Below are 26,874 nucleotides of genomic sequence, written 5' to 3' on the forward strand. Positions count from 1 at the left end.
GCCCCCTTCCCGGGGCAGAGGGGTTTTCTCTTCCTCCCTCAGTGGCACCAGGACCTCATCAGGCCCTCGGTGCTGGGGCTTGGCGCCCTCCCCCTGCCAGCCCCCTTTTCCCTGTGGGCAGCTGCGATGCCCCTGCAGACCCCGTCTCCCGACCTCTGCAGCCTCCAGGGGTTCTGCATATCCCACTGGCCCACATTCAGGACTGGGCCTGAATTTTGTCTGAGTCCTTCTCGTTCCCACGGTGTCCTGTTCCTCCCCGAAAGCGCCTGTATTTCCCTGGATTTCGGGTTACTGTTGCCCCGGGACTTGGCTCTCCGATGGGCTCAGGAAAACGGGGAAGTTCATGGGTTGTGCGGTGCTTTGTGCGAGGTGGGCAGCCGCTCTTCCCAGCTCGTCTGTTCCTAGTGGAAGTTGAAAGCGACAGCCCCTAGAGTGGCTTTGAATTATACTACTTTAAAATTAAAAGTCAATACCACCGGCCAGTGGCACCTCCCGAGTGGGGTCCAGGGCACGTAATTCCAGGTCAGCAGTGGGCTCACTGCCGGACGCCGTGTCCTCAGGGGCTTCAAGGAGACCAGGGGCTGTGACCAGCTTTCTGACTTGGGATCAGGCCTTCAGGCCTCTCAGGCCCTCCTTGTGTCCCTCTGGGGGAGGGTCTCTGTCCTACAGGGGACCTGCTGTGGGGACAATGGGGAGGGCCCTGCGCCTTGCCGAAGGAAGCCCTGCAGTGGGGACATCCGCAGACCCTGCCCGAGCCCCCACTGGAGCTGACACACAGAATCGTTAGCAGCATTTATCTCTGAGACGCGGTTACAGGAGTTTTGTTTTACTTTCCAGGTTTCCAAAGTCTTACTGAAATGCATCCATTTTTTAGGTAGGAAAAACTCAAGTGTGTAAAACAGCAAAGACAATCATTTCAGCACTGCTGTGGTCTTGGTGTGGAGTCCAGGGTCCTCATCCTGGAACCCAGGCCCTGGCGGTGCTGCCAGGTTGCTGGTGCAGGTTGCTCAGGTGACTGCTGAAGCATCGCTGGCTTCCAAATAAGTGCAGGACATGCAAACACACACAGTCTGAAACGTGTGGTCGGCATGGAGCAGCCTGTGGGGCCCAGGGAGCCGGCTTTGGAAAACGTTGAAGGAGCAGCGGGAATTCCATCTCTTCAGGAGCCAACACCTCTGAAATCGGAAAAGTAGAGATTGCAGCGCCCAGGTTGGGGTACTGAGGGCTGTGCTCATGAAGCGGGGAGGGGGATGACAGGAGGTCTCTGGGACCCCGGGAAGTGCTGGGGACTCACAGCCCAGCCTGTGGAAACTGTCAGACCCTGGCTCCTGATGCCAGGCCTCCCCATGCTGGGGTCTCCATCTCCTATACTGAGGGCCCCATTCCTATTCTGGGGTCCCCATCACTGTGCCTCGGTCTCCATCTCCTTACTGGGGTCTCCATCTCCATACTGGGGTCTCCATTCCCATGCTGGGACCTCCATCTCTATACTGGGGTCTCCATCCCCATGCTGGGATCTCCATCTCCATACTGGGGTCTCCATCCCCATGCTGGGACCTCCATCTCCATACTGGGGTCTCCATCCCCATGCTGGGATCTCCATCTCCATACTGGGGTCTCCATCCCCATGCTGGGATCTCCATCTCCATACTGGGGTCTCCATCTCCTATACTGGGTCTCTATCTCCATACTGGGGTCTCTATCTCCCATACTGGGGTCTCCATCTCCCATACTGGGGTCTCCGTCTCCCATATTGGGGTCTCCATCTCCCATGCTGGGGTCTCCATCTCCATACGGGGTCTCCATTTCCATGCTGGGGTCTCCATCCTTGTGCCTGGGGTTCCCCATGCCCTGGGCTTTCACAGTGACCTGTTGGACAGCTTAGGCCAGCTCTGGAGCTGCCCAGGTGGGGTTTCCGTTCACCTTCCTTCCCCAGAAGCATCCAGCTGCATGTGGGACGTTAGTAGGGACTGGTCTCTTCCTCTCTGGTCACTTCCTCAGGTCCAGCTGTGCCCAGCCACGCCAGGGTTGGTGGTCTTGGAAAGGCTTCAGTTTTGCTGTTTCCAGGAGTTCAGGCATCTGTCCAGGTGTCCACCTGAACCCATGGTTCTTCTTGACCAGGAGCAGAGTGCTTTTCCCAGATTACGGCCGATCCCACCCCCTCCCCTGAGGCAGGGGGATGCCTGTCAGGTCTGCTGAGCCCTCGAGCTGCAGGTGGGCAGCCCTGCCGGTCACAGTGGGGTGAGCTCCTGAACTTGGTTTCTCCATCACACCTTTCTCCCAAGGATTCCAAAGTTTGTAATCCCCCTCAAGCTGTACATTTTAGGGGAAATTCTAAATATTTTCCTGAATTCATTTCCTCTGCATAGTTAGAAAAAAGTCAAGCTATAAAAATTGGATCTTAATCTGTGCTTCCTGACTCAGAAACGGATAAACTAATTTCATTAAAGCTTCCATAAAAAGTCACCTTCAGGAAGGACATGAACTGGAAAGTTCCAACCTCCAAGGGCAATAATGGCCTGAAAATTTGCTTGTAATGTTTGTGTTGGTGTTGACTTTCATGAATTTTTAAAAGGCAGTGGGCTTATTTAATTAATTTATTTGGTTTTTGCATGCACTGAGGGCTGACGCTTCTAAGTTACAAACGGTCTGCTTGTGCCAAAGAGAGGGATTTTCCATTCTTGCAAATTTCACTGTTGGAAAGAGGGGAAATTGGGGGTCGATAAAAGAAAAGGGAGGGAGGGTGGGTGAGTGGAGAACATGAAGGACACTGAGGGGGACCAGACATGGGTTCCTTCCATGACATGTGGCCCAGGATGTGAGGTCCCAACAGCGGTCTGCACCGCGGCGTCGGCCCAGCTGGGAGACAGAGTGGGGACCAGCTTGGAGATGACCAAGGGCCTGCGGTTCACCCAGGCCTGACGCGTGGCCTGCAGGCAGGATTGTCGGGGGCATCAACAGAGGGAGGGGACAGTCTCAGCAGGCAAGAAGGGAAGGGAGAGCACGATTCCAGCTTCCCGTGAAAATCTGGAGATTTCCACGCTGAAAGGCTGCTGCCCCCCTTCACTGTGCACCCTGGCCTGGATCTGGGCCTCTGTCCACTTGCACCCTCTGTGATGGGGTCGATCCTGGCCCCTGGCTCACCTGGGCTGGGCGGGTCTGCTTTACCCCCACCCAGTGGGGAGGTCCAGAAGCCCTCACGTCATGAGATGTGTCCGGGACCCCACACAGGATGCAGTGCTCCTTAGCAGGTCAGAGGTGAAATGCTCCTTGAGACTTAGCGATCCTGTAACCCCGGAGTGAAGTGTATGCAATTATTAAGCTAAATTGTACCGGTTTTCAGCTTTCACTGAAGAGTTATCCTCCCCTGGTGAGCCCTGTCATGGACAGAATGTCTGCGTCCCCCACAAAGGCGTATGTTGAGCCCTACCCCCAGTGTGGCCGTGTTGGAGATGGGGCCTCAGAGGAGGTAATTAGGGTAGGAAGTGGTCACGAGGTGGGGCCCTGATCCCGGAGGGTTAGCGTCCGCATAAGAGGAGGCACCAGAGGGCCCTCTCCTCTCCTGTCCCCTGCGGCCAAGGCCTCAGGGGACAGAGTGAGGAGGTGGCCAACTGTAAGCAGAAGAGCCCTCGCTGGAAGCTGAGCTTGGGCTCCTGGCCTCAGAGCTGTGAGGAAGTAAGGCTCTGCTGAGTGTGGGGTTTTGTCAAAGCGGCCGAGGCCCCTGTGATGATGTGATGGGGAGGGAGGTTTGGGACTGGACTTTTCTCTCTTCACGTGGAGTGTTTGGTGGATTCCTTCCCGCCGGGGATTGGATTTGGGTCGTTGCTGCGTTTACTTTCCAGCCCTTCAGCTGCCAGAGCCCCCTTCCCTCTATCACTGGCACTTTCTGGAAGACAGCCTCCCCGGGGCATTTCCAGCAAAGATACACTTGTCTTGGGTTGTGTCCGGGCCTTCAGCGGAGGGAGCCGGCCCTGCTGTGTGCACACCTGCCTCTTACCCCAGACCCCAGGCAGGCCCCTGCACAGCCATCCTGCAGAAAGATCACCCTGGATCGTTTTGTGCTGCTTTTATTTCCCCCATCATCTCTTAATTGCCTCTGAAAGGTGAGTCTGGCCCAGGGGAGGGGCAGGCTCTTGGTTCATTCACTCATTCGTTCACTTTCTCCTGGTACCTGCATCCTCCTCAGGACATGTGCCCCCCCCGCCCCAGGACACAGAAAACAACTTTGATTTTTCTCTCGCTGCCCCTGGATGGACTGGGGGTGGCCCCAGACTTTCCGGGTCCCTTCTGGGTCATTTAGTGCCTTTCGGTCAAAACAGTTAAATCTCTAAAAGTATTTCAAGTGCGAGCCTTCTCCCCGCCTGCACAGAGGCTGCAGCAGGCGGGGGTGGGGGGCGCCTGGCGGTGAGCTCGGCTGCGCCTCCCTGAGGTCCTGCCTCACTGGGAGCCATGGTTCCCAGCCCTTCCAGGTTGGAGTAGCAGCAGGCAGAAGAGGTGAAGATTGGGAGAGCTCCTGCCTGACTGGCACTGCCCTGAGCTGGCACACAAGGCTGGGTGGTCTTGGTGTTTTCCTGGCTTCTGAGGACCATGTACCTGAGGGTCTGTTTGCCTCGGTGGCCAACATGGGCGACCCATCCTCTCCAGCTGGTTCTTTGTGTTTCCTTCCTTAGCCTGGGTGTCAGATGGTCTGAAGTCTCTTCTCATGTCTCCAGGCACCCTCCTGGGAGGAGCTGAGACACCCTAGGCCAGTGCTTGGATGTTGTGGCCCCACCTGCTCCCCAGGAAACATACATCTTTGACCTGCTGGTGGGCACGTGGTACTTCTCACTTTCAGTCCAACCTCCTTTGGATTTCTTGAGTGTAGACAGACCCCAGGCCCGCTAGCCCCTGGAGGCACGTGGCAGGCCCTCACAGGGCCATCATGAAGCCCCTCTCACTGGGCATCAGGTGAGGACAGAGCCCCCACCCATCTCCTGGTGCAGGTGGGGGTGTGGGATGAACAGCACAGCCCTCCAAGGAGGCCCTTCTCCCAGCTTCAAACATCTCTCACCTCTGACATCTTTGCAGCCTTGCCGAGGCCACCTGGGATCTCACTTTGGGACCCAGGTATAGTTGGCACATGTGTAGTTGTGGGGCCTTGGCCCAAATTCAGACTGAAAAGTTCCACTTTAAAAACCAGTTTTAATGCAAGTAAACAGAACAGCTGCCATGGTCCCCGCCTCCTAGAATTTAGAGTCGAGTGGAGAAGATCTGCCACCAGACATACAGCCTCTTCCATTTTCAGCAGATACAGCGGCAAGTAACTAATCAGCTGTCCTGTAGATAACATCCAAAATTTAAGATAAAATATCTGAAACCTTTAAAAATATATTGATCAGCCGGCAGGAAATTAAGGAATACTCAGAGATCAAAAACTAAGTGCAGCTGAGAACCCAAAGAGAACATATTAAAAAAAAATTTAAAGGATGCACTTCATGCAGAAGGAAAGGAAGGTTTGGGCTTCGAGAAGGAATGGATAAGAAGGTGGTGACTATATGTATCAATCAAAGCAAACACCGATGTAATAAAATAGTAGTAATGGTGTATTGTAAGAACAAAAATAGAGAGAAATAAATCCCTAGCCGTGATAGCATATAAATTTGGAGCGGGAGATTTGAGTTAAAGATTTCAACAGTTCTAGTATTAATTAACTTTGGAGGTTGATTAACTAATTCATAATAAAATTTCCAGGATAACCATCAAGATGACGGAAAGGTATAATTTTCAAACTAATGGAGAGAAAAGTGGAATGAGAAAATATAAACAGTCAAAAGAAAAAAGACAAGAAGGGAGAAAAAAGAAATGTGAAAGAATGGAACAAATAGAAAGCATAAAATTCCAAATGTGTCACTAGTTACAATAAATGTAAATGGACTAAACATGCCAACTAACAGATAAGGATTATTAAAGTGATTTACTATATCTGTTTACAAAAGGCACAGAAAGGATGAAAGTAAAAGGATGGAAAAAGATATACTGGAAACTGAAATGAACTGAAATAAATCTGATGAAGTTATATTAATATCAAAAAATTGATTTGGGGATGAAAAACACTACTGGAGATCATGAGAGAGTATAATTTAATAATCATTTAGTAATGATTAAACATTTTATTTCATTAAGCAAATAAAATTATTTTAAATTTGTGTGCCTTTAATAACATAATCTCAAAAATATAAAACAGATATTGATAGAACTACAAGGAAAAATACATGAATTCATCATCAGAGAGAAAGATTTTAGATAGTTCTCTCAGTACTTATCAGAGCAAATAAACAAAAATCAGTAATGATTATAGAAGATTTGAACAATGCCAAAAAGGGTTAATCTCATGGACATTACATAACACTATACTCTGAAACTCAGAACTCACATTTTTTCAAACCTACATGGAACTTGTAAATATATTGAAAACATATTGGTCAATAAAGCAAGTCACAATAAATTTCATAAGACAAAAACCATGAAGAATGCATGATGAGCCCTTAAGGCAGTTAAGCTGGAAATCCATAAAAAAGATGACTTGAAAACCCTGATATATTTGGAAATAAACATATTTATAAATAAAATAGATCAAAGAAGAAAGCATGATGGAACTGAGAAAATATAAATCAAAATGTGTGGGATGCAGCTAATGTAATTCTTAGAAATAAATACATTTGAGTGTTTATATGTAAAAGAAGGAGGGCTGCAATTAATGAGCTAAGCATTCAGTTTTGTAGTTTTGATAAAGGAGAGTAAAACAAAAGGAGAGTCAAAGAAAGGAAATAATAAAGGGGAAGATATCAGTGAAATAGAAAGGAAACATACAATAGAGTTCCTTTAAAATGAAAAAAACCACAAAGATCTGGTGAGACTGATCAGGAAAAATAGCAAACAGTATTAGGAATGTAAAAGGAACACAATTATAGATGCTGCACATATTTAAAAGATGGGTTAAGGTTATCATGAACAAATTTATGCCAATAAATTTGAAAACATAATAAATGCCTAGAAATATAGCTTATTAAAATTGACTCAAGAAGAAATAGAAAACCCGAATAGTCACATGACCATTTGAATCAGTGGTTAAAATCTTCCCACAGAGAAAATCTAGGCCCAGAGAGAATTAAAGCAATTTCTATCAAATATTAAAGGAAAAATAAGTCCACTCTGTACTGAATCCTGTGGTGTAGAATTGGAACTGGAGGTATCGTGTGAACTCACATTATGCACACACGCATATAAGTGTGTGTGTGTGTGTGTGTGTGTGTGTGTGTGTGTGTGTTCTAGCTCTGTCTGCTGAAAGGGCCACACCAGTAGCAGGGAGCACAGCTTACATTCAGATCTCGGTTTCCAGACATGGTTCACCATTAAAAGGAGGCTTTCTGGCCTCCGTCTAGAGTTGGAGCAGAGAAAGGACAAGATGAGCTTAGAATGTCCGTGCTGGACAGCAGGCCGTGCTCAGAGCGTGAGGAGACCTGCCCTGGGACACAAGCCACCCTGAAGGGGCTCCCTGGCCAGGTCTGGGACAGTTTCAGCGTTAAGACGAATAAGGATGGTGATGGATTATAATCCAGCGAATAAAATGGGATTCCATAAATCCACACTGATATAAATAAGTGAATGAATAAATAAATACCAAGAGAAAGTTCTTCCTAACAATACATCCATTCTAGATGGATGACTGTAGAGAATAGGTGAATTATAAAATCCCCAGTTGGTAACCATTGCAGGAATAATTCAGGCCAGAAAAGTCAATGGATGCTAAGATTAGTGGGTGAGCAGGTGGGGAGCAGCCTGTGCAGACAAGTGTCTCAAGGGCGGGGAGGGGCTCCCGGGGGCTGCTGACCCAGCTCCCCTGCGGCCCCCTCACAGCCCGGCCCGCTGGTCTCTCTCCTCTAGGCCTTGCTCAGAGTCACCCCCTCTGGAGGCGTCCTCCAGCCACACTGGGACCCTCAGTGCTTGCCTGTGTCCCCAGGCGGGGGCTGGAGAAATGAATGACTGTGGGCAGGCGAATGACCCGCCACAGGGAAGTCCACAAGCGGATGCGGTATAATCCTGGGCTGGACTCTTCTGTTTTCTAAATACGGCTCTGCGTGAAATGAGCACGTTTATTCACACTCCTGATGTTTCTTCTCGCCCGGGTGAACTTGGGGCTTTGACGGGCAGTTTGAATCCCTCCTCTCCCTCAGCCTAACCGTGGGGTTAGGAAGGACGGGCACCCCTGCCCGTAGCGCCTGCTGGTGCCCCCTCCCCAGCTCGCCTTCCTCCATGGTTAGATAAGAGCTCCTCTGGCGCCTGCTGTTTTATTCCCACGTGCTTCCTGTCACCTTCCCCGTGCTGGGTGGGCGGACAGCTGGACACGAGGGCACAGAACTCGGCAAGCAAGTCCATTCTTGGAAGCCCAGGTGCAGAAGACAGCCTGTCCAGAAGGAGACTGAGAGTCAGCAGTGTCCTCTGCTGCAGCACTTTCTTCCAGCCTGTGTGATGCATGTGCATCTTCCAAAGGCAAAACAAGGAGTTTATCGTTTAGTTCTTGAAAAGCGAAGGGAGGAGAGTTTGAATGTCTGAAAACTGAAGTGGTCCATTAGTTTGAGGCCAGGATTGCAGCGGGGTCTGAAGGCACAGTGGGGTGGGGAGCTCCACGCCCTTCAACTGGCCCCGTCCCGGACATCAGGCCTGGTCACTGGTCTCCCCCGGCAGGTGCACTGCACTGCACGGGAGCCCCACGCGCGCCCGCTCATCACAGAGAAGAGCGGGTGTCGGGAGAGGTGAGCTGGGGCTCTTCGGGGTTCCTTCAACCCCTGGACTCACGTGGCCTCTGGGCCCCAAGAGTTGTCGCCAGGGTCACCCAGAGTGGGGCCTGGCGGTGGGGGCAGTGGTGAGTGGAGCCGGTTAGCAGCCCGGCCTGTGAAGGCGGCTGGTCCCCCACGTCCTGGACCTCTGTCTCACAGGAGGGCATGCCGGCCCTGCAGGAGGTGACAGGGGAGTCCGCCAGAAGGTCCTGCTCACCCAGCCCCCGCGCCTGGCCTCAGCCGCATGAAGGGGATGGTCACCAGGGAATTGCCTCGCCGGTTACCCGGCTCGGCTGCTGTGACAAATACACAGAACTTTACCTCTCACAGTCCTGGAGGCTGGAGGTCCGAGGTCAGGTGCCCCATGGTCGGGCTCTGGTGAAGACCGCTTCTGGGCTGTCCCCACATGGCGGAAGGGGTGAGGGAGCTCCCTGGGGTCTCTTATGAGGACACTAATCCCATTCGTGGGGCTCCACCCTTGTGACCCAAAGGCCCCTCTGAACACCACCACCCTGGGGGGCCAGGAATCTGGGGACACAGGCATCCATCCACAGGCCTCGTGGAGGTTGGCGCTGAGTTGGCAGCAACAAGATGTGGACGCAGAACATCAGGACGTTTACGGGGCACCTGCTGCCCCCCCCCCTCGGAGCTCCCCAGGTGTGTGTGTCCTTGCTGGATCCTCACGACAGCCCACGCCCGTCTTATGGCAGCGCTGAGGCTCCCAGGACCCCTGCTCTGAGCTCAAGCTCCTCTGCTAAGCAGGCCTTTGAAGGGGTCTGGGCTGAAAGTGGGCAGAAGTGGGAGGCATGCCTGCTCCTTGGGGTCCCGGGAGCTCCAAGCTCACTGTTTCCCTCCACCCTGCCCTTTGGGCACAGCATGGGGGAGAGCAGGGCAGAGCCGTGTCATGCCAGCTGCCTCCAGAGGGACACGCAGACAAGCGTGGATGTCAGCCCTGAACTCGAGGGCCTGGGCCCAGCGCACTGCTGGACCAGGGCTGGAGGGGAAACGACCCAGGTGCCAAGGCCATGTGTGCTGTGCAGAGCACAGTGTAGAGCCTAGGGCGCTCCCTCGATGCTGAGATGATGCCAGGTTTTACCAGGCATGTGTTCATTCAAAGCAGGGGCTGGGCTGTGGACGTGGACCTATCCACCCCAGGAGCTCCAGCTGGTCAGAATCGGGGGTTCAGCCCAGCTTCCCGTGGTGTCCCCAGCTTCTCTCTCAATCACCCCGGGTGGCAGAAGTCCTGTACCCCAATCCCCGGACAGCCCTACAAGTCCCAGATTCAGCGTGCCCCACGATCTGGGCTCACCTGTCCTGTCCCCTGAGGAGCTGGCTGGGAGCAAAGTGGCTTCTGGGTCACACACCATCTAGGGGCAGAGATGGGGCGTCTTCTGGTTCCTCCTCCACCGGCAGCACTTGGCACCCCTCAGGGGCCAGACCCAGGCACAGGACCCCTGAGAAGCTGCTGGTGGGGGCGGGGTGTCCATGGCCCAGGGCTCGGCCCAGGGTGGTAACTGCCCTGAGTCTCCTCTGTGGGAAGGACGTGGAAGGAAGCGGGGTACCGGGTGGGGCTGGCGGGGTGCAGTCAGCCCCAGTCCGAGCCGCAAAGGGCAGTGGCCTTTCCATTGTCACCCTCCCCCTACGGCTGTGTGTGCAGCATGTTCACAGGGATGCCCACTGTTTCCACCACGATTCCTCACGTTCTCTCTGTTCCAAACGAGCCTTTTCAGGTATGCAAGAAATCAAGGAAGTGAGAGGAAGGCTGGTTCCGGTTGATTCTACAGCCAGTTGGTGGACAGCCTGGACCGGGCAGTGAGAACCTCAAGTGCGGCTGAGCCCGGGCCTGAGTGGGGGAGGGAGCCAGGGCTCCAGGTGGAGCACCGGGTCCAGGCTGGTCTCAGGGTCCAGGCTGGGCTGCGCGAGCCCCTGGGAGCCCGTTCATCTCCGGGAGGGGCGGTCCTGGCTGGGCCTCCTCTTCTGCCTCGAGACCCTGAGCTCTGTCTACAGACCAGAGGCGGCCCGGGCTCTGTCCTGCGGGAGGACGGCTTCCGTGGGACCAGGGCTCTTGGCCGCTCCCACCTGCCACTGCCCCTCAGGCTAGGCTGGGCAGGAGGAGGGCCAGCTGCCCGCAGGCTGGGGCTGAAGGGTGCCACCGGGGTCCCGTCTCATGTGGCTTGGCCCCCTTTCTGGGGACAGCGGCTCACCAGGGGCACGAAGCCCTTCGACGTGACAGGCCTCTCCGCCCCTGGCTGGACCGCAGGGGACGCCTCGAGCTCCGGGCCTCGGGGCACTGCTCCCCACACCCCGTCCCCAAACGTCCCTCCTCGCGGGGCCTAGGGGGCCACAGCGACTCCTTCTCTGCACACGTTCACCAACTCCCCGTGGACCCTCGCCCCACACACCTGCTCCCTGCCAGCGTTTCTCCCCGGCCTGTTGCCAGGGGCGACCAGGAGCAGGCGGGGCGGGGCGAGCCATGGCGGCGGGCTTGCCGCTTGTCACGAAGGAGACCGGGCAGAGAGGGCGCCGGCGATGGCGGGGGGGGGGGGGGAGGGTCCGCCTGCAGAGGCCCCTGCCCAGAGTCCTGCCTCCCCTCCAGCGCCCCGCTCAGACCCGCGGGTGAGACGTGTGGTAGCCGGGAGAGGAGAGGAAGCGGCACCCTGGAGAGAGACGCTGGGATGAATACCAGGCCCAGGTGACGGCGGGGCTCTTCCCCCAGCTGCTCCCTCTCCCACCGCCGCGGGCGCTCCCCTCTCGGGGCTGCTCCCCCCTCCGGACTGTCCCCCACCCGGAAGAGGGCCCGCAGCCTGGGGGCCTGCCCGCGGCCCCCACGCGCACTGGCGTTTGCTGCCCTTGAGTTAACTTCCGGGCGCTCCTGACCTGGGGGCCGGGGCTGTCGGCTCAGATGAGTTTTCGGGAAGGCGCCCCCCACCCTGGCTGGGCCTCCGGGACAGCCTCGGAATCACATTCGGTTTCTTCTAGTCTCACCACAGGCCTGGGGGTGGGGCGCGCTGGCGGCCCTGCTCGCACGCGAGGCCCTGGCCGGGGTCCAGGCGGCTGTCACTGCGGCGCTGACGCTCCATCGCGTGACAGGAGCCCGAGGAGGCCCCGCCGGGCGTGCCCCGCGGAATGTGGCTGCGGAGGAGGGAAGTGCGGGTGCCCGGCGGGGGCGCACGCGAGGCTGGGGAGCCACGTGGGGGGGAGGGGAGGGCGGTTAGGAGGGGACCCCCGCCCAGCTGCCCCTGTGCGGGCCGCGACCCCTGCACGTCTGGGGGCGACTGAGCGCATCTGTCTGCGCGCCGCGGAGTGGGGCTGGGTCCCGGCGGGGGTCGGCGAACCGCGTCCGCCGCGGTGACGTCACCGCCTGGGGCTCCCCAGCCTCCGGCCGTGGGCGGCAGCACAGCCCGCTCGGCGTCCGCAGGCCCGGCGAGCAGGGAAGCCCCGTCCCAGCGTCGCCTTCCCCTCAGCCCAGCGCGCACGGGGGTGGGGAGCTGGCTGGAGCCCGGGCGGCCCCTGCAGCGGCGTGTGTGGCGGGCAGGCCCTGGCGGTCTGGGCTGTGGCCGTCCCCCTGGGCGCACCGAGGCGGGGTCCTGCCCCCCAGCCCCGCCGCTGTGACCCCACGTCCGCCCAGGTCCAATGGGCTCTGCCCGCCCAGCTGGGAGACGTGGCCTTGTGCTGTCAGGGGGCTGTGGGGAGGGGTGGGGTGGGAGTGGGACCCGGGCCCCCGCCGGTCGGCGTTTCCCTCCTTTAGCTTTCTCAGCCCCTGAGAGCAGAGCACGGGGCCTGTGGGACCCTCTGCCAGAGGCTCGGAGCATTCTGAGGCCAGAAGGTTCCCTCGCGGACATGGCGCCTCTTGGTGGGCTCCTGGGTCTGACGAATCCGAGCTCTATGAGTTTCACGCATTCACCTCTCAGCTTTCTGAGCAGAGTGGAGCACAAAATGGATTAAACGTTAGTTAACGCCTCTGGCTTCTCTGCTCAGAGCTGTCTCGCTGCCTTGAGAACCAGCAGCCTCGAGGGGAGCTTGGCTGCTGGCGGGTTTCGGTTGGGAAGGGAGGCCTGGGCGTCTGCGGCACACACGGCGGCGTCGGCATCTCTGCCCAGGGACCCAGGTGTGCCTGTCGTGTTTCCCAGAACACACCTGCTTTCCCTCGAGAAAATGGGTTCGTTTCTTGTTCTACCTAGTGCAGGAGAGGAAGGCGATGAAGGGAAGCTTCTGAGAGAGGGAGGGACGGAGAGGCCGGCGGAGACTGAAGGCCATGGCAGGGCCACCAAGGGGCACAGTCCAGGGGCCTCTCTGAGGGCCTCTGCATCGTGCACTTTGCCCCTGTGGATGCCCTGAGCCTGGCGTCAGAGGTGTAAATGAAGGGCCACCTTGACCACTGCCTGTGTGTGTGTGTGTCTGTGTGTGTGTGAGGGGTCTCGGTCCACAGTGGTCCTGGCCCAACCTGGAGAGCACGTCGGGGGCCTGCTGTCCTGGGGCCTGGGATCCTGCATTTCTGACCAGCGCCTGGGGAGCGGTTGCGCCCTGGAGGGAAAGTTCAGCACAGCTTGCTGGTTTTGAAAGAGAAATGCTAGAGAGTCCCATGCTGTGGTTATGTTTTACCCCAAAACCAGACGAGGCAGGGACCGCCTGCAGGGCCCTTGGTGGCATTGACATTTCCCCTAAATGAGGGAAACGGTAGGCACAGCCATCCCGGCCTCCACAGAGGCATCAGCGCCAGGCCCACTCCTGGCCAGGACCCCCTTTAATGCCTGTGCCCTCAGCAGCTCCCAGCAGCCCCCATAATTCCCAGGTGCCGATGATGCTGAGCGCAGAGTTGGGGGTCCCCCACCAAGCGCCAGGGGCTGGGATGTGTATGACATCTGTCTGTCTGACCTGCACATCTGTCTGTCTGAGCTTCTCACCCCAAGTGGACGTGAGGCCGGGGGTTGGGAGAGGCAGCGTGAGCCTGCAGGGGACGCCCGCCCACCGGGGGCATTGGCTGCTCCACTCTGGGTGAGGGGCAGGGGCTCCAGGAGGGAGGGATGGGTGAGGGGCACGTGGGGGTCCCGGCCGGTGATTGGTTACCCAGACCAGTGGTGTCCAGTTTGGGGACCTGCCCACGCTTGGGTCTAGAGAGAGGAGCTTTGGGGACCCCTGGGGGGTCCCTGAGGTGGGGAGGGGGGTTAAGGGGTTTGCAGGAGGGGAGGGGGAGTGCAGTTTCTGGGGAGCAGAGTGGGGCGGGGTCCTCAGGTGCGGCCTAGCCGTGAAGTCCCGATCCCCTGAATGTCACCCGACTCCCACCCAGCTGCCCTGCCCGCCGCCCTGGGTGTCTGGGCAGCGAGGACACCACAGGTCAGCGTGCCTGCGGAGGGTGGGTGGAAGTTGGAGAAACGTCAGAGAACCGTCACTAACTGTGCTCTCCTCCCACAGCCCTGCAGCAGCCGGCGGCCGGTGCCCCCTCACCAGGAGACAGGGATCCGCGTGGAGGGTCTGCTGTGCTGGAGGGAAGGCTGCTGCTGGAGGTGAGCCCTCGCCCGTGTCACGTGTCCCCGTGGGCCTCAGTTGTGACCGCTTACAGCCACTGGGAAGTTAAGCCTCAGGAAGGGTTGCAAGGTGTGGCTCCAGGAGCCCCTGGGGGCAGCACAGGCGGTGACCTCGAGGCCCATGAGCTTCAAATCTGAAAATCGTTTTCCGTTCTGCATTTTCTGGTTTTACTTGTCAACGGGAGAACCTAATGAAAAGTTGAGCGGGCTTTTTACCCCTCAAAGTGAGGACAGAAGACTGTGTGTTGTGCGTCCCAGGTCTAGCGGGTGAGCCAGCTGCCCTGTTGTCGGCACTACACGCTGGGCATCACGCCCGAGCTGGGCTTCTCACCTGAGACAGACCCCGCCAGCTGGTTCTGAACTGCTTTTCCTGACCCCGTTGCTCATGGGTCAGTTTCTTAAACAAGAAAAGAGGAGGTGGAGCTTCCAGGGTTGGATCAAATCACAGAGCGAGGGTGCCGAGGCCTCCGCTAGAGAGACTCAGGCCCTGGTCTGCCCCTCCTCCAAGGGGCTGGGGGGATGCAGGCCGTCCCTGCACAGGACAGTGTGGGCGCTGAGGGAGAGGAACCCGTGGTAGGCTTCCCCTCAGCCGGCGGCCGAGGTGACCCTGGAGCCGTGCCTCCCTGGCCGTGCCCACGTGTCTCCCTGCCTGTCCACCTCGGGCCCTAGAGCCCCGCTGGGTGGGCAGCTCTGCCCTCACGGGAAGCCAGCGGCGTCCTCCATGCCCTCCGCTCCCCGACGTTCGGTGAGTCTGTTAGGTTGACCCGATGAGGGCAGACATGGCTCAGGATTGGTGCCGCTTACACTGGGAGAAGTTCTGCCGGGCAGGAGCCCATCGGCTTCCTCCAGGCGCTGCCCTGCAGCCCAGGCTGCTCCATCGGCCAGAGCCCCTCCCGCACCTGTCGCTCTGGACTCGCCGCCCTCGCCAGCACGACGGGAGTGATCACGGCGGTCAGCTCCCGTTCACGTCCCCGGCCCCCCGGGGCCAGCGCCTCTCACAGGGGACACATTGTGCTCCGCCCACGGAGACACACGGCTGAGCATGGCAGCAGCCGCAGCACCCACTTCCCCCGCGGCCCCGACAGCGCCTCCCGCCCAGCAGCCCCCGCCGTGAGGAAGGGAGCCCACGAGACGCCCTTTCTGTCCCACCTCAGCCAAGCCCCTCGGAGGCTGGCAGCCTCTCTCCACGCTACTCTAGCTTTTTACTAGAAGCATCAGACGCTGACCAGGAGGAGAGGATGGACTGACAGGTGGCGGGACTGGTGGCCGGGCGCCGGCTGTGGTCAGCAGTGGCCAGCCGGCTCCTCCAGTTCGGCCCGTGTCTCCTCGGACCCCCTCGCCCCGGTGCCCCTTCTCACCGTGCGGGCACTGCATCCAGCCCTCTGCTCTCCCACCTGCCCGGCCATGGCGCCCCCTCCGGCCCCGCCCCGCGGCCCCCCAAGCTCGCGGCCCCTGCTGAGGGGTCTGGATGTGCTTTGAGGATCTATGCGCTTAGGGACCTTTTGCTTTCTAAAGAGATAAGAGCAGGTGAGGACTGACGTTCTTGCGGGCCGTGCGGTTCACGTTTGAGTCTCCTGGGTGGGGAGCCCAGGGCCTCCCACCCCTGGAGCCCGTGGGAGCGGAGTGTGGGCCTACGAGCAGCGTGCTTTTGGAGATGTCGTGCTTTCGGCAGAGGAAGTGTTCCCATATTCATTATTCATCCGGTTTTTAGGAAGCAAATCTTAAATATTGTTATTTTTCCTTTGCAACTGTTTTTTTTCTGTCAGTGCTAGTAAACATGGAGCTGAAAAATGTCCTGCCAGTTTGAAGTTTATTCTTGGCAAAAGATAGCTGACATTGCTCTTTTTCTTATTCATGTTCAAAATTAAAATGACATCTTAGCCATAAAATCTTTTTTAAACTTTTGTTCTGAGCTATAAATACAGAAGCCAATGCACACAGCCTGATCTCCCGGTTAGTGCTCAGGGCACTGTCCTCACCTCTGTGCCCAGGGCCACACTCTTCCTGCTTCTCCAGCGGGTGCAGAGCTGCGGCACCGCAAGGCTGTCCTGCCTTCAGGGGTTGGGGGGCGGGGGGCGGGCCGGGGGCACCTCGGGCCTTTCTGCTCATGGGTGTGCCTCGAAGCCTGGACTATTAAGTCTTCCCTGGGGCCTCAGGACGTGGACGGCCGCCCTGCATCCTGGCTGAGGCTGAAGCCCAAGATGTGATGACCAGGCCTGACTCCCAGGTCCCCACAAGCTCCTGGGGGCCTGGGGCCAGGGGAGGCGGTGCGTCCTGTGTCTGACCTGGGGACATCTGGGGAGCTACCCGCCGGGTGGACTTTCTCAAGAAGAGGTCCTGAGGCTGAGGGGTCTGGGTCTGCTGCCCGTCTGCTCTGGGCACCACAGCCTGCCCTGGTGCACACCCTGCCCACTGGGCTCCCTGGCCAGGCCAGAAGGGTGCCCACCCACCTGCTCCATTTTGGAGAATGAGGTCCAGCAGTTCCTGAAGTGGCCGCCTTCATATCCAACGTTCTCTATAGCCACAGGATGTTTCTGGAAGCTCCCTTTGATTGGTATCAGGGTTGGTTATATGACGAGGGCCCTTCACAGCACTGCCAGAGCAGTGATTCTCAAACTTTGGGATTAGAGACTAATTTTCAAGTTAAAAATATTCCCAAACAGGGCAAAATAAGCAAACCAAGCAACAATAACAAGAAAATCCTAGGTTTTATTTCCAATCTTCAGTCTCTTGAAACAACCAAGAATTAGAGCTGTTAGGGGCTTGTCCAGGGTCCCCGTTGGGGTGGGACTGGACGCCCAGTCTCTTGGTCCATGTTTGGAGGCTTCCCCGGGGAAGCCAGGACCCAGCAGAGCTGCCGCCAGTGAGCACCTTGGTACAGGCACTGGGAGTGGGGGATGAGGGCAGACATGGTTCTGGAAGCACCGACCTTGGGTGTGTGGTCAGTGCCACGCCTGGGTCTCATCCTCTGTCCAAGCTGGGCTGCAGGGCTGTCTAGTTCAGTGGGGACGGGACAACGTGCCCGCAGGAGCCATGAGTTCAGGCCTGTCCGGCCGGAAGACATTCTGATCACTTGAGCCTGGCTGGAGTTCGGGTGTCCTGTGCTGCACGGGACATTTCCTGATTGAGTTCTTTTGGGGAGTGTAGGGTGAGCAACACTGAGCAATTCCTCCACCCCCAAGTTTCCCTCCTGCTGTCCATTTCAGTCACACCCACCCCCAGGCTCCGCTGCTACGTCCTCCACCTGAGTGTCCATCACCCATGTTGTGGGTGTCTCACAGCGCTTGCCCACCCAACAGCTGAGGTCGTCGGGGTTGTTTCCAGGATGTGCTGACTATGACTAAAGCTGTGATAAACATTCACACACAGGTTTTTCTCTGAACATAGGTTTTCCTTTTGTTTGGATGATACCTGCATATGTGTGTGTTTAACTTTGTAAGAAATTGCCACTCTGCTTTCCAAGGTAGCTGTGCTGATGCGTCCCCGCCAGCAGGGAACGGGAGTTCCAGCTGCTTCAAGTCCGTGGTTTGCACGGTATTACAAAGCAGTTTTAATAGCTGGACTCTCACTATGGTTTTAGTTTGCATTTCCCTCATGACTAATGATGCTGAGCATCTTTTCATGTGTCTATTTGCCATCCATAGATCCTCCTTGTAAACTGTCTGTTCGAGTCTTTGTCCACTAAAAAAAAAAAAGAAAGAAAGAAAGAAAAAAAAATCAGGTTGTTTGCTTTCTTACTGTTGAGTTTAGAGCTCATATAAATGTTCTGGACAAGTGTCCTCGTTGTATGTAGGTTCTGTTGTATGTAGGTTCTGTAGTATTTGCTCCCAACCTGGCTTGTCTTTTCATTCCCTTGACAAGGCCTTGCAGAGAGTGAAAGTATTTAACTTTGACAAAGTCCGATCTATCCATTTTTTTAAATAGGTGATGATTTTGGTGTCACATGCAGTAACTCTTTACCTACTCTTAAGGTTACGAAGATTTTTCTTTTATGTTTGAGTCCAGTGTTTTATACTCTTACATTCAGTTTTAAGTTTTACACTGAAGTCTGTGATCCATTTTTAGTTAACTTGGTGTAAGGTGGGAGGCATAGGTCCAGATTTATTTTTTTTGCATATGAATTCCAGTTATTTAAGAACCATTTATTTGAAAGTTTATCCTTTCTCTGCTGAATTGCCTTTACACCTTCGTAAAAAATCAGTTGGCCACATTTCTGTGTCTGTTTCTGGACTCTCTGTCCTGGTGCATAGATTGTGTGTCTGACCTTTCACAAATAAGTCGCTCACTGTCTTAGTTAATATAGCTTTATAATAAGTCCTGAAATCAGACAGTGTGAATTGGCCCCTGTTTTTTGTTGTCCTTTTTCAGAATTGTTTTGGCTATTCTGGTTTCTCTGTCTTTCCACATAAATTTTATTTCATTTTTTTGAGAGTTCAAGTATTATTTCTTTTATTTTTTTATTTTTCATTTTTTAAATTAATTTTTATTGGAGTATAGTTGCTTTACAATGTTGTGTTAGTTTCTGCTGTACAGCAAAGTGAATGAGTCATATGTATACAAATATCCACTCTTTTTTAGATTTCCTTCCCATTTAGGCCACCACAGATCATTGAGTAGAGTTCCCTGTGCTATACAGTAGGTTCTCATTAGTTATCTATTCTATACATAGTAGTGTATGTATGTCAATCCTAATCTCCCAATTCTCCGCATAAATTTTACTTATTCTATTTTATTATTATTTTAATTAATTAATTTATTTTTGGCTACATTGGGTCTTTGTTGCTGCACGCAGGCTTTCTCTAGTTGTGGCGAGCAGGGGCTACTCTTTGTTGTGGTGCGCGGGCTTCTCATTGCGATGGCTTCTCTTGTTGTGGAGCATAGGCTCTAGGTGCACGGGCTTCAGTAGTTGTGGCATGCAGGCTCAGTAGTTGTGGCTCACGGGCTCTAGAGCACAGGCTCAGTAGTTGTGGCGCACGGGCTTAGTTGCTCCGCGCGGCATGTGGGATCTTCCCGGACCAGGGCTCGAACCCATGTCCCCTGCATTGGCAGGTGGATTCTTAACCACAGTGCCACCAGGGAAGCCCTATTTTATTTTTTTAAATATTTATTTAATTTATTTTTTTGGCTGTTCTGGGTCTTAGTTGCGGCACTCGGGATCTTCGTTGCCACGTGCGGATCTTCATTGTGGCAGGTGAACTCTTAGTTGCAGCATGTGGGATCTAGTTCCCTGACCAGGGATCAAACCTGGGCCCCCTGCATTGGGAGCGTGGAGTCTTAGTCACTGGACCACCAGGGAAGCCCCTCCACATAAATTTTAGAATTAGCTTGTTGACAGCTGTAGAAATTCTGGCTGGAGTTGTGACTGGGATTGTGTTATAGCAGCAGGTTGGTTTGGGGAGAATTGACAACCTCACAGCACTATCCTCCCAATTCGTGGACAGTGTCTCCCACTAATTTAGGTCTTTTATTACTTTCATCAGTGTTTTCATACCTTTCAGCCTAAAGAGCCTGTGTATATTGTTAGATTTATACCTTAGTATTTTCTGTTAATATTTGTATTGCTATTGTACGTGGAGCTGTTGTTTAATTTCTATTTCCATTACTAGTATACAGAAATACAATTTATTTTTCTAGGTTGACTTTTTGTCTGTGACCCTTCTGAATTCATCAGTAATTCTTGGAGCTTTTTTGTAGATTCTGTGGGAATTTTTGCATAGATCATCACGTTTTCTGAGAATAGAGACAGCTATTATCTACTTTTCAAGCTCCATGCTTTATTTTCCCTGCCTTATTGCACTCCTAGGCCTTCTAGTGCAACATAGAGTAGAAGAGGTGAGAGAGAACACCTCTGCCTTTCCCTAACCTTAGGGAGAAAACTTCAGTCTTTTGCTTTTCATAGATGCCTTATATCAGATTAAGAAATTTCCCTCTCTTCCTTGTTTTCTGAGAGTTCTTATTATGAATGGACTCGTTTTGTCAGATGCTTTTTCTGCGTCTATTGAGATAATCATGATTTTTCTTCCTAAGTCTGTTCATATTGTGAATTACATTAATCGATTTTCAAATGCTGACCCAACCTTGCATGCCCAGGATAGATCTTATTTATATATTGCTGGATTAAATTTGGTAATATTTGTGGGGGGGTTTGTGTTTATGTTCATGAGAAACATTTTTGTTTTTTTCTTGTCTGGTTGTGGTGTCATGCTAGTGGAGGCTTCATAAAACTATTTGAGCGTGTTCCCCTCTCTTTTCTTTTCTGAAGGAGATTGTGTAGAATTGGTATTATTTCCTCCTGAAATGCTTATTGGAATTCCAGAGAAAACAACTGGTCTGGGCATTTTCTTTAGAAGTTTAATTAAACTATGAATTCAGTTTTGTTAATTGATAAAGGACTATTCAGGTTATCTATTCTAATGTGAACTTTAGTAGTTTGTGTCTTTCAAAGAGTTGGTCTATTTCATTTATGTTATTGATTTTATGGGTACAAAATTGTCCATGGTTTTCCCAAGTTGCCCTTTTTTTTGCTTTTTTTTTTTTTTTTTTTTTTTTTTTGCGGTACGCAGGCCTCTCACTGTTGTGGCCTCTCCCATTGCGGAGCACAGGCTCCGGATGTGCAGGCTCAGCGGCCATGGCTCACAGGCCCAGCCGCTCCGCGGCATGTGGGATCTTCCCGGACCAGGGCACGAACCCGTGTCCCCTGCATCGGCAGGCGGACTCTCAACAACTGCGCCACCAGGGAGGCCCTTTTTTGCTTTTTTTAAACCTCTTTCTTCTTTTATTATTTCGATGTGATTTCAGACTTATGAAACAGTTGACAGAGCGGTACAAAGAATTTTTCGGATTCCCAGATGTTTCCGTGTTAGCACTTGCCCTCTCTCCATACTCATTTTCTCTTCTGACCCAATTTAGGGTGTGTGGCAGGCGTGATGTCCTTTACTCCTAGAGGCCTCGGTGCATTTGCTAAACCAGGATGCCCCCCACGGCCTGGGCACGGATGCCGGACCAAGGGCTCTGAGGCCATGTTGTGACTGTGTCCGTAGCCGACTCAGTTCCCACATGGTCCCAGTGCCCCATTTGTGCCAACAGGAAACCCGTCACGTGTTTAGCTGTCCTGCCTCTCTCATCACCTTTAATCTAGAACGTTCCTTGGCCTGCCCTGGGGCTCTGGGACACTGACTTCCCAAAGAGCACTGGCCTGTCGTCTTGCAGAGAACCCCTCAGTTTGGGTGTGACTGGTCTTCCGAGAGTGTGACGTTCCGGGGGTCCTTTCCTATCTTTGTTGATTTCACTTACTATCCTTTTGTGAGAATATGACACACAAACTTGGTTCCAAAAGTCATAAGGAGAAGGAAAAGTCAGAGGAGGGCCCCCGCCGTGCCCCCCGCCTCAGGATGGTGAGCTCTTTCCTCTATCTCTCCAGCTCACATGTACCCAGCAGGGGCCGCTAGCACGCAGGCAGCCCCTCAGGGCCCCGCCGGGCCCACCACCAGCCGGCCTACTCATCCTACCAGCCCACTCCCACACAGGGCTGTGGGGTAGGCCGGGAGGCCGCCCCCTCCCCCTACAAGGCCTCTGGGGCACCTGGGCCCAGTCTTCTCCCACTGCCCCCTCCCCTCCACAGAATGTGGCTTCCCAGACCCTGCAGTGCCTCCCAGCCGTCTCCCAGCCTCCGCAGTCCAGCACCACGGGCTCCATGTTGCCTTCTTAATGTCTGTGGCTTCTGTGACTATGTCTCCTTTCTCATTTCATTGGTAATTTGCATCTTCTCTTATTTTTTCTTAGTCAGTTGGGCTAGAGGTGTATTCATTTTATTGATTTTTTTCAAAGACACAGCTGTTGGTTTCATTGATTGTTGCTGTGGACCAAATACTTGTATCCCCCCCAAATTAATATATAATCCAAATTCATACTAGATTGGAGACCTGACCCCCAGTCCAATGGTGTTTGGTGGTGGGGTCTTTGGGAGGTGATTTGGTCATGAGGGTGGAGCCCTCATGAATGGGATCTGTGTTCTTATAAAAGGGGCCCCCGAGAGGCCCCCGCCCCTTCTACCACGTGGGACGCGGCTCTCTGTGAGCCAGGAAGGGGCCCCCAGATTGCTGTCCTGGGCTGAGGTGTTCTATGAACATCAGTCACATCAAGTTGGTTGATAATGTTGATGGCTTTTATATCCTTGTTGAGTTTCTGTCTAGTCTTAACCTGAAAGACATCTTCTAGTATAATTGTGGTATTTTGTAGTTCTCCTTTAAGTTCTACCAGTTGTTGCTCTGTGTGTTTTGGAGTTCTGTTGTATGTTGCAAACGCACTTAGGGTTATTATGTGTTCTTCATGAATTGACCTTTCTGTCATTATCATTATATAAAATGCCTCTTTATTCCCGGTAATTGTCCTCGCTCTGAAGTCTGCTTTGTCTAACGCTAACATTACCACTCCAGCTTTCTTTTAGTTAATGTTTCCTTGGCATGTCTTGCTTCATCTTTTTACATTTAGTCCATTTGTATTATTATATTTAATGTATATCTTTCTTTTGTTGGCAGTACATATTTGGACCTTTTTTGTTTTTTGTTTTTCTAAGTCCAGTCTGACAGTATTTATTTTTAATTGGTGTGTGAGGCCATTTATATTAGGGTAATCATTGGTATTATTGGATTTCAGTCTACCATTTCATAATTTTTCTATTTTTTGTTTCCATCTTTTCTGCCTTCTTTTTGATTTTAGTAATATTTATTAGTATTCCATTTCAGTATCTCTGTTGACTTTTGATGCTTAATTTTGATGTGCTTGGGAGTGGGTTTATTAGATTGTCCTGTTTAGCATTCGCTGAGCTTTCTGAATCTATAAATTTATGTCTTTCACCAAATTTGGAAAGTTTTCAGCCATACTCTTCAAATATTTTTATTTCCCCAACGTCTTTCTCTTTTATTTCAGAAACTCCACTGGCCCAGGTGTTAGGCCTTTTCACACTGTCCCGCAGGTCCTTGAGGCTCTCTTCACTTTTTTCCAATATTTTCTCTCTCAGGCTGGATACTTCCTATTATCTGTCTTTACTGACCCTTTTCTCTGTCACCTCCATTCTGCCATTAAGCCCATCCAGTGAAAATTTTACTTCATATATTTTATTTCTCAGTTCTAAAATTCTCATTTGGTTCTTTTTTTTTTTATAGTGTCTGTTTCTCTTCTGAGACTTTTCTTCTTTTTTGTTGTTTTCATTTCAAAGTGCTACCTTTATCTCATGGAGGAGGGTCGTATTAGCTGGTTTGCATCCCTTACCTGATCACTCCGCTGTTTGTGTCAGCTCAGAGGTGGCATCTGTTTCTTGCCTTCCCCTTGAGCGTGACTCTAACATTCTGGTTCTGAGCATATGCAGTAATTGGGGTTGGGCGCTCAGCAGAGGACGGGCCTCCAGTGCTCCCGTCTCAGTTCTCAGAACCTGTGAATTTGCTACTTTATATGGATAAGGGACTAAAAGTGCAGACGTCTGGGCTCCCCCTGCAGGACATGTGGCACCGAGACCGCACGGGCTTGTGGTGACGGGCCTCCTGTTGGCCGTCCTGAGCCCACTCCTCAAATCCAGCACACACAAGGACCCTGGACCCTCCGGGAAAGAGGCTGATGGAGCAAAACACAGGATCCAGGAGGAAAGTCAGCTTGGAGGAGACAGACGTGCAAAGTGGGGATGACCAGACAGGCAGACCATACGGCCCTCGAGCCCCTCGGACACAGGGGACACAGGTAGCTGTAAAAGCGACCATTCAGAGATCTTAAAAGAACTCAAACATTAAAAGCATGAGAGCAACACCTAGAAATCCATAGAAGGGTCTGGAGTTAGAGTCCTCCCACACGTAAGTGAAGAATAAGCGGAGAATAACAGAGGGAAGTCAGGGAAACTGCCAGGCCCCATGGGACCTGCATAATTGGAGCTCCAGAAAGACCACAGGGGAGGAAATCATCAAGGAAGCAACCCAGAAGGTTTCCCAGAGCCCAGGACTGAGCTTCCAGCCTGAAAGGGCCCGCTGGGTGACCAGCACAGAGGATGAGAAGGACCAGGCGTTCGCCTCTGTGAAGTTCTGCACCCAGGACAGGGGAGTCCGGGCTTGGAGACAAGAAGGTGGAGGCTGGAAGGCCACAAGGAGGTGCCTCAGGGGAGGGGCTTCCAGCCGGGGATCCACATGTACCTGCCTGTCCTTGATGTGGCGGTGGGGAGTGAGGACAGCCCCGGCAACCTGGCCCTCCCCAGTTCCACTTCCTCCGCATGGACCAGGCTGTGACCAAGTGGCAGGTGGGGACCTGGAGCCTAAGGCCCCTCCAGAAGGGGTGGAGGGAGAAGGCGGTGGACCAGACACTGTCGGGGGAGGCTTGTCCCCCAGGGAGATAAGGCCCAGGCCTGCGGTCACTGAGGACAGTGCATTCCCTGCCCCCACCGCCCCCCCCCCCACCGCCAGAAGAGTCTGCAAGCACAGACGCCGGGCGGATTCCAGCAGAACCATGACGCAGCTCAATCCCCCGGCAGAGCGGAAGCGAGGGCTGCAGTGGCGGCGGGGACACGCGGACGCCTGAAAAGTGGGGAAACCCGGGGGCAGCAGCTCTGTGAGCCGTCAGCTGGCAGCTCACGCCACCCCGGCTCCAGGCGGCCGCTGTAGCAGGAAGCCCAGCCGGGGCTCCGGGGCTTTGTGGTTCTCACATCCTGCACGTTTGACTCCAACCCTCGTCCCGCTAGAGTCCAGACGTTGAAGCTGCGCAGCTTTCTGGTGTCCTTGCAGCTGGGACCGCTCCTCATACTTTCATCGTCAGCTTTCCTTTCTTGTGAAGTGGCTCTCTTGCAGTGTTTGTGGGGGATCCTATAGTTGGCGAGTCTAGCCCATTTCTTCTTCTTGTAATTACTCTTGTTTGGGGGCTAATTTCTGCCCTCATATTTTGTATTTTCTATTGACTGCACTTTCCTTGGTTTCTCTCTCTAGCTCCCCATTCTGACTGAGCTTTCTCATGCTAGTTTAAGTCACACACTCTGCTTTTGTTCTCGGGGGATCACCTTCAGAGCAGGTCTTTCCAAGCAGGTTTCTCTTTGACCCCCTAGATTTAGCAGGGCTGGTGTCTCCCCAACAGTCCCGCATCCGTCCAGGCCCCCAGACCCCGCACGGACTGTGACTTTGCCCAGAAGTGGAATCCTGGACAGCACAGGTCTGGTCTGTGTTCCTGGCTTCTTAAGGCACCCCTGAGGTTCAGGATGTGGGTCACCCTCCTCGCAGCCCCCAGATGTGCTTCTTGTTTTGAGGGCCTCCCCTCGGTGCTTTCACTGAGGGTCTTGATGTGAAATCTTCCTGCATCTCACCCCGTGCCTTCATGCTTGGATAACAGTTTGGTGGGATATAGAATTTTAGGTTCAAAGTTTTCCCTTCAACCTTCAAACATACTGTCCCATTGTTTGCAGCACGGGTGCCGCAGATGGGGTCCGAGGCTGGTTCTCCGCAGTGGCTCCGCTCTGGCTCCCTCCTGAGCTTTTGTGAGCCTGATATTCCTTGATATTCCTGAGTTTCACTGTAATGCGTCTTTCGTCCTGTTTTGCCTGTTGGTGCTCCAGGTTCTTTCCACCTGAGGTCTTTCTTCTTTAATCCGGATTGTTTTTTTCCATCACTGCATCCAACACTGTCCCTCTCCGGTACTGGTTCTGCCTCTGGAGCCACCTTTACCCAGCTCTTCCTGGGCAGTATCTCCCATCTGCTCTCGCTTCTGTGTTCTGTGTGGTTTCCCTTCTCTCCTGTCTTCAGGACTGATCTTCCGGGTTTGTACCCTTCACAGCACACCCCCAAATGTTTTCTTTCTTCCTTACATTCTCACACCTAATAAATAGTTCCCCTTGATTTGCTTGTACTATTTCTTCTTATTATTGCATTTTGCTAATCTATTTTCTTATGTCCTTAAACATATTGATTTAAATTCATGCTTGTCTCATCCTTGGTCTCCTTTCTGTGCCTCCCCACCTGCCGGGCATCTCCCAGGCTGTCTCCTGGTCCCTGTGTGTTCTGTCCCTGAGCAGCTGTGTGCTGGGGGCAGGAGGGAGGGTCAGAGGGCAGGGGTTGGGGGAGAGGCTGGGCCGGTGGTTTTGCCTCCTTGGTGAGGACTCCCCTTTAGAAAGGGTCACCTCGGAAGGAGCCCTGGCCTGGGGTTTGCATGAGGCTGTGGGGGGGGGGCAGGGAGGGGTGAGTGCCCGATGCGCCCTTGCCTCCGTCATCCCACCAGGCAGACTGTCCCCAGGCGGCTGGGGGAGGGGCCGCGGCAGACCATAGAGAGGCTGTCTTCTACCTGTTCTCTGCTCCCCCGGAGCCCCCGCCCCAGGCTGCAGACCGCAGCTCCTCCTCATCGTGACCCAGACAGCCCTGCGCGTCCTGGGGTCCCCGTGGCCTTTCTGGGGCTCGCTCCCGTTTGGATGACGTGGGCTGACTTTGGGGAGGGGATAGAGCCTGTGCTGGCTCGCGCTGTGCCCACACGGAAGCCTCGCAGCCGTGCCTCACCTGGACGCCAAAAGGAGTTAAAAG

The 26,874-nt window shown here is 53.8% G+C and overlaps 1 protein-coding gene across 3 annotated transcripts in view; it reads left to right on the forward strand.

Annotated features, from left to right (window-relative positions):
- AHRR (aryl hydrocarbon receptor repressor) overlaps positions 1 to 26,874 on the forward strand; it is a 73,406-nt gene that overhangs the window by 18,965 nt on the left and 27,567 nt on the right. For 2 of the 3 annotated variants that reach the window (XM_081233192.1, XM_081233193.1), the window contains exon 4: positions 14,229 to 14,320. The exons of the other annotated variant lie outside the window; for it this stretch is intronic. In XM_081233192.1, the coding sequence (XP_081089318.1) occupies positions 14,229 to 14,320 (92 nt within the window). The remainder of the gene's footprint in view (positions 1 to 14,228; positions 14,321 to 26,874) is intronic. 3 annotated transcript variants of the gene reach the window in all.

The sequence above is a fragment of the Mesoplodon bidens genome (assembly GCF_964165515.1).
Source record: "Mesoplodon bidens genome assembly, chromosome: 4".
Lineage (NCBI taxonomy): Eukaryota > Metazoa > Chordata > Mammalia > Artiodactyla > Ziphiidae > Mesoplodon > Mesoplodon bidens.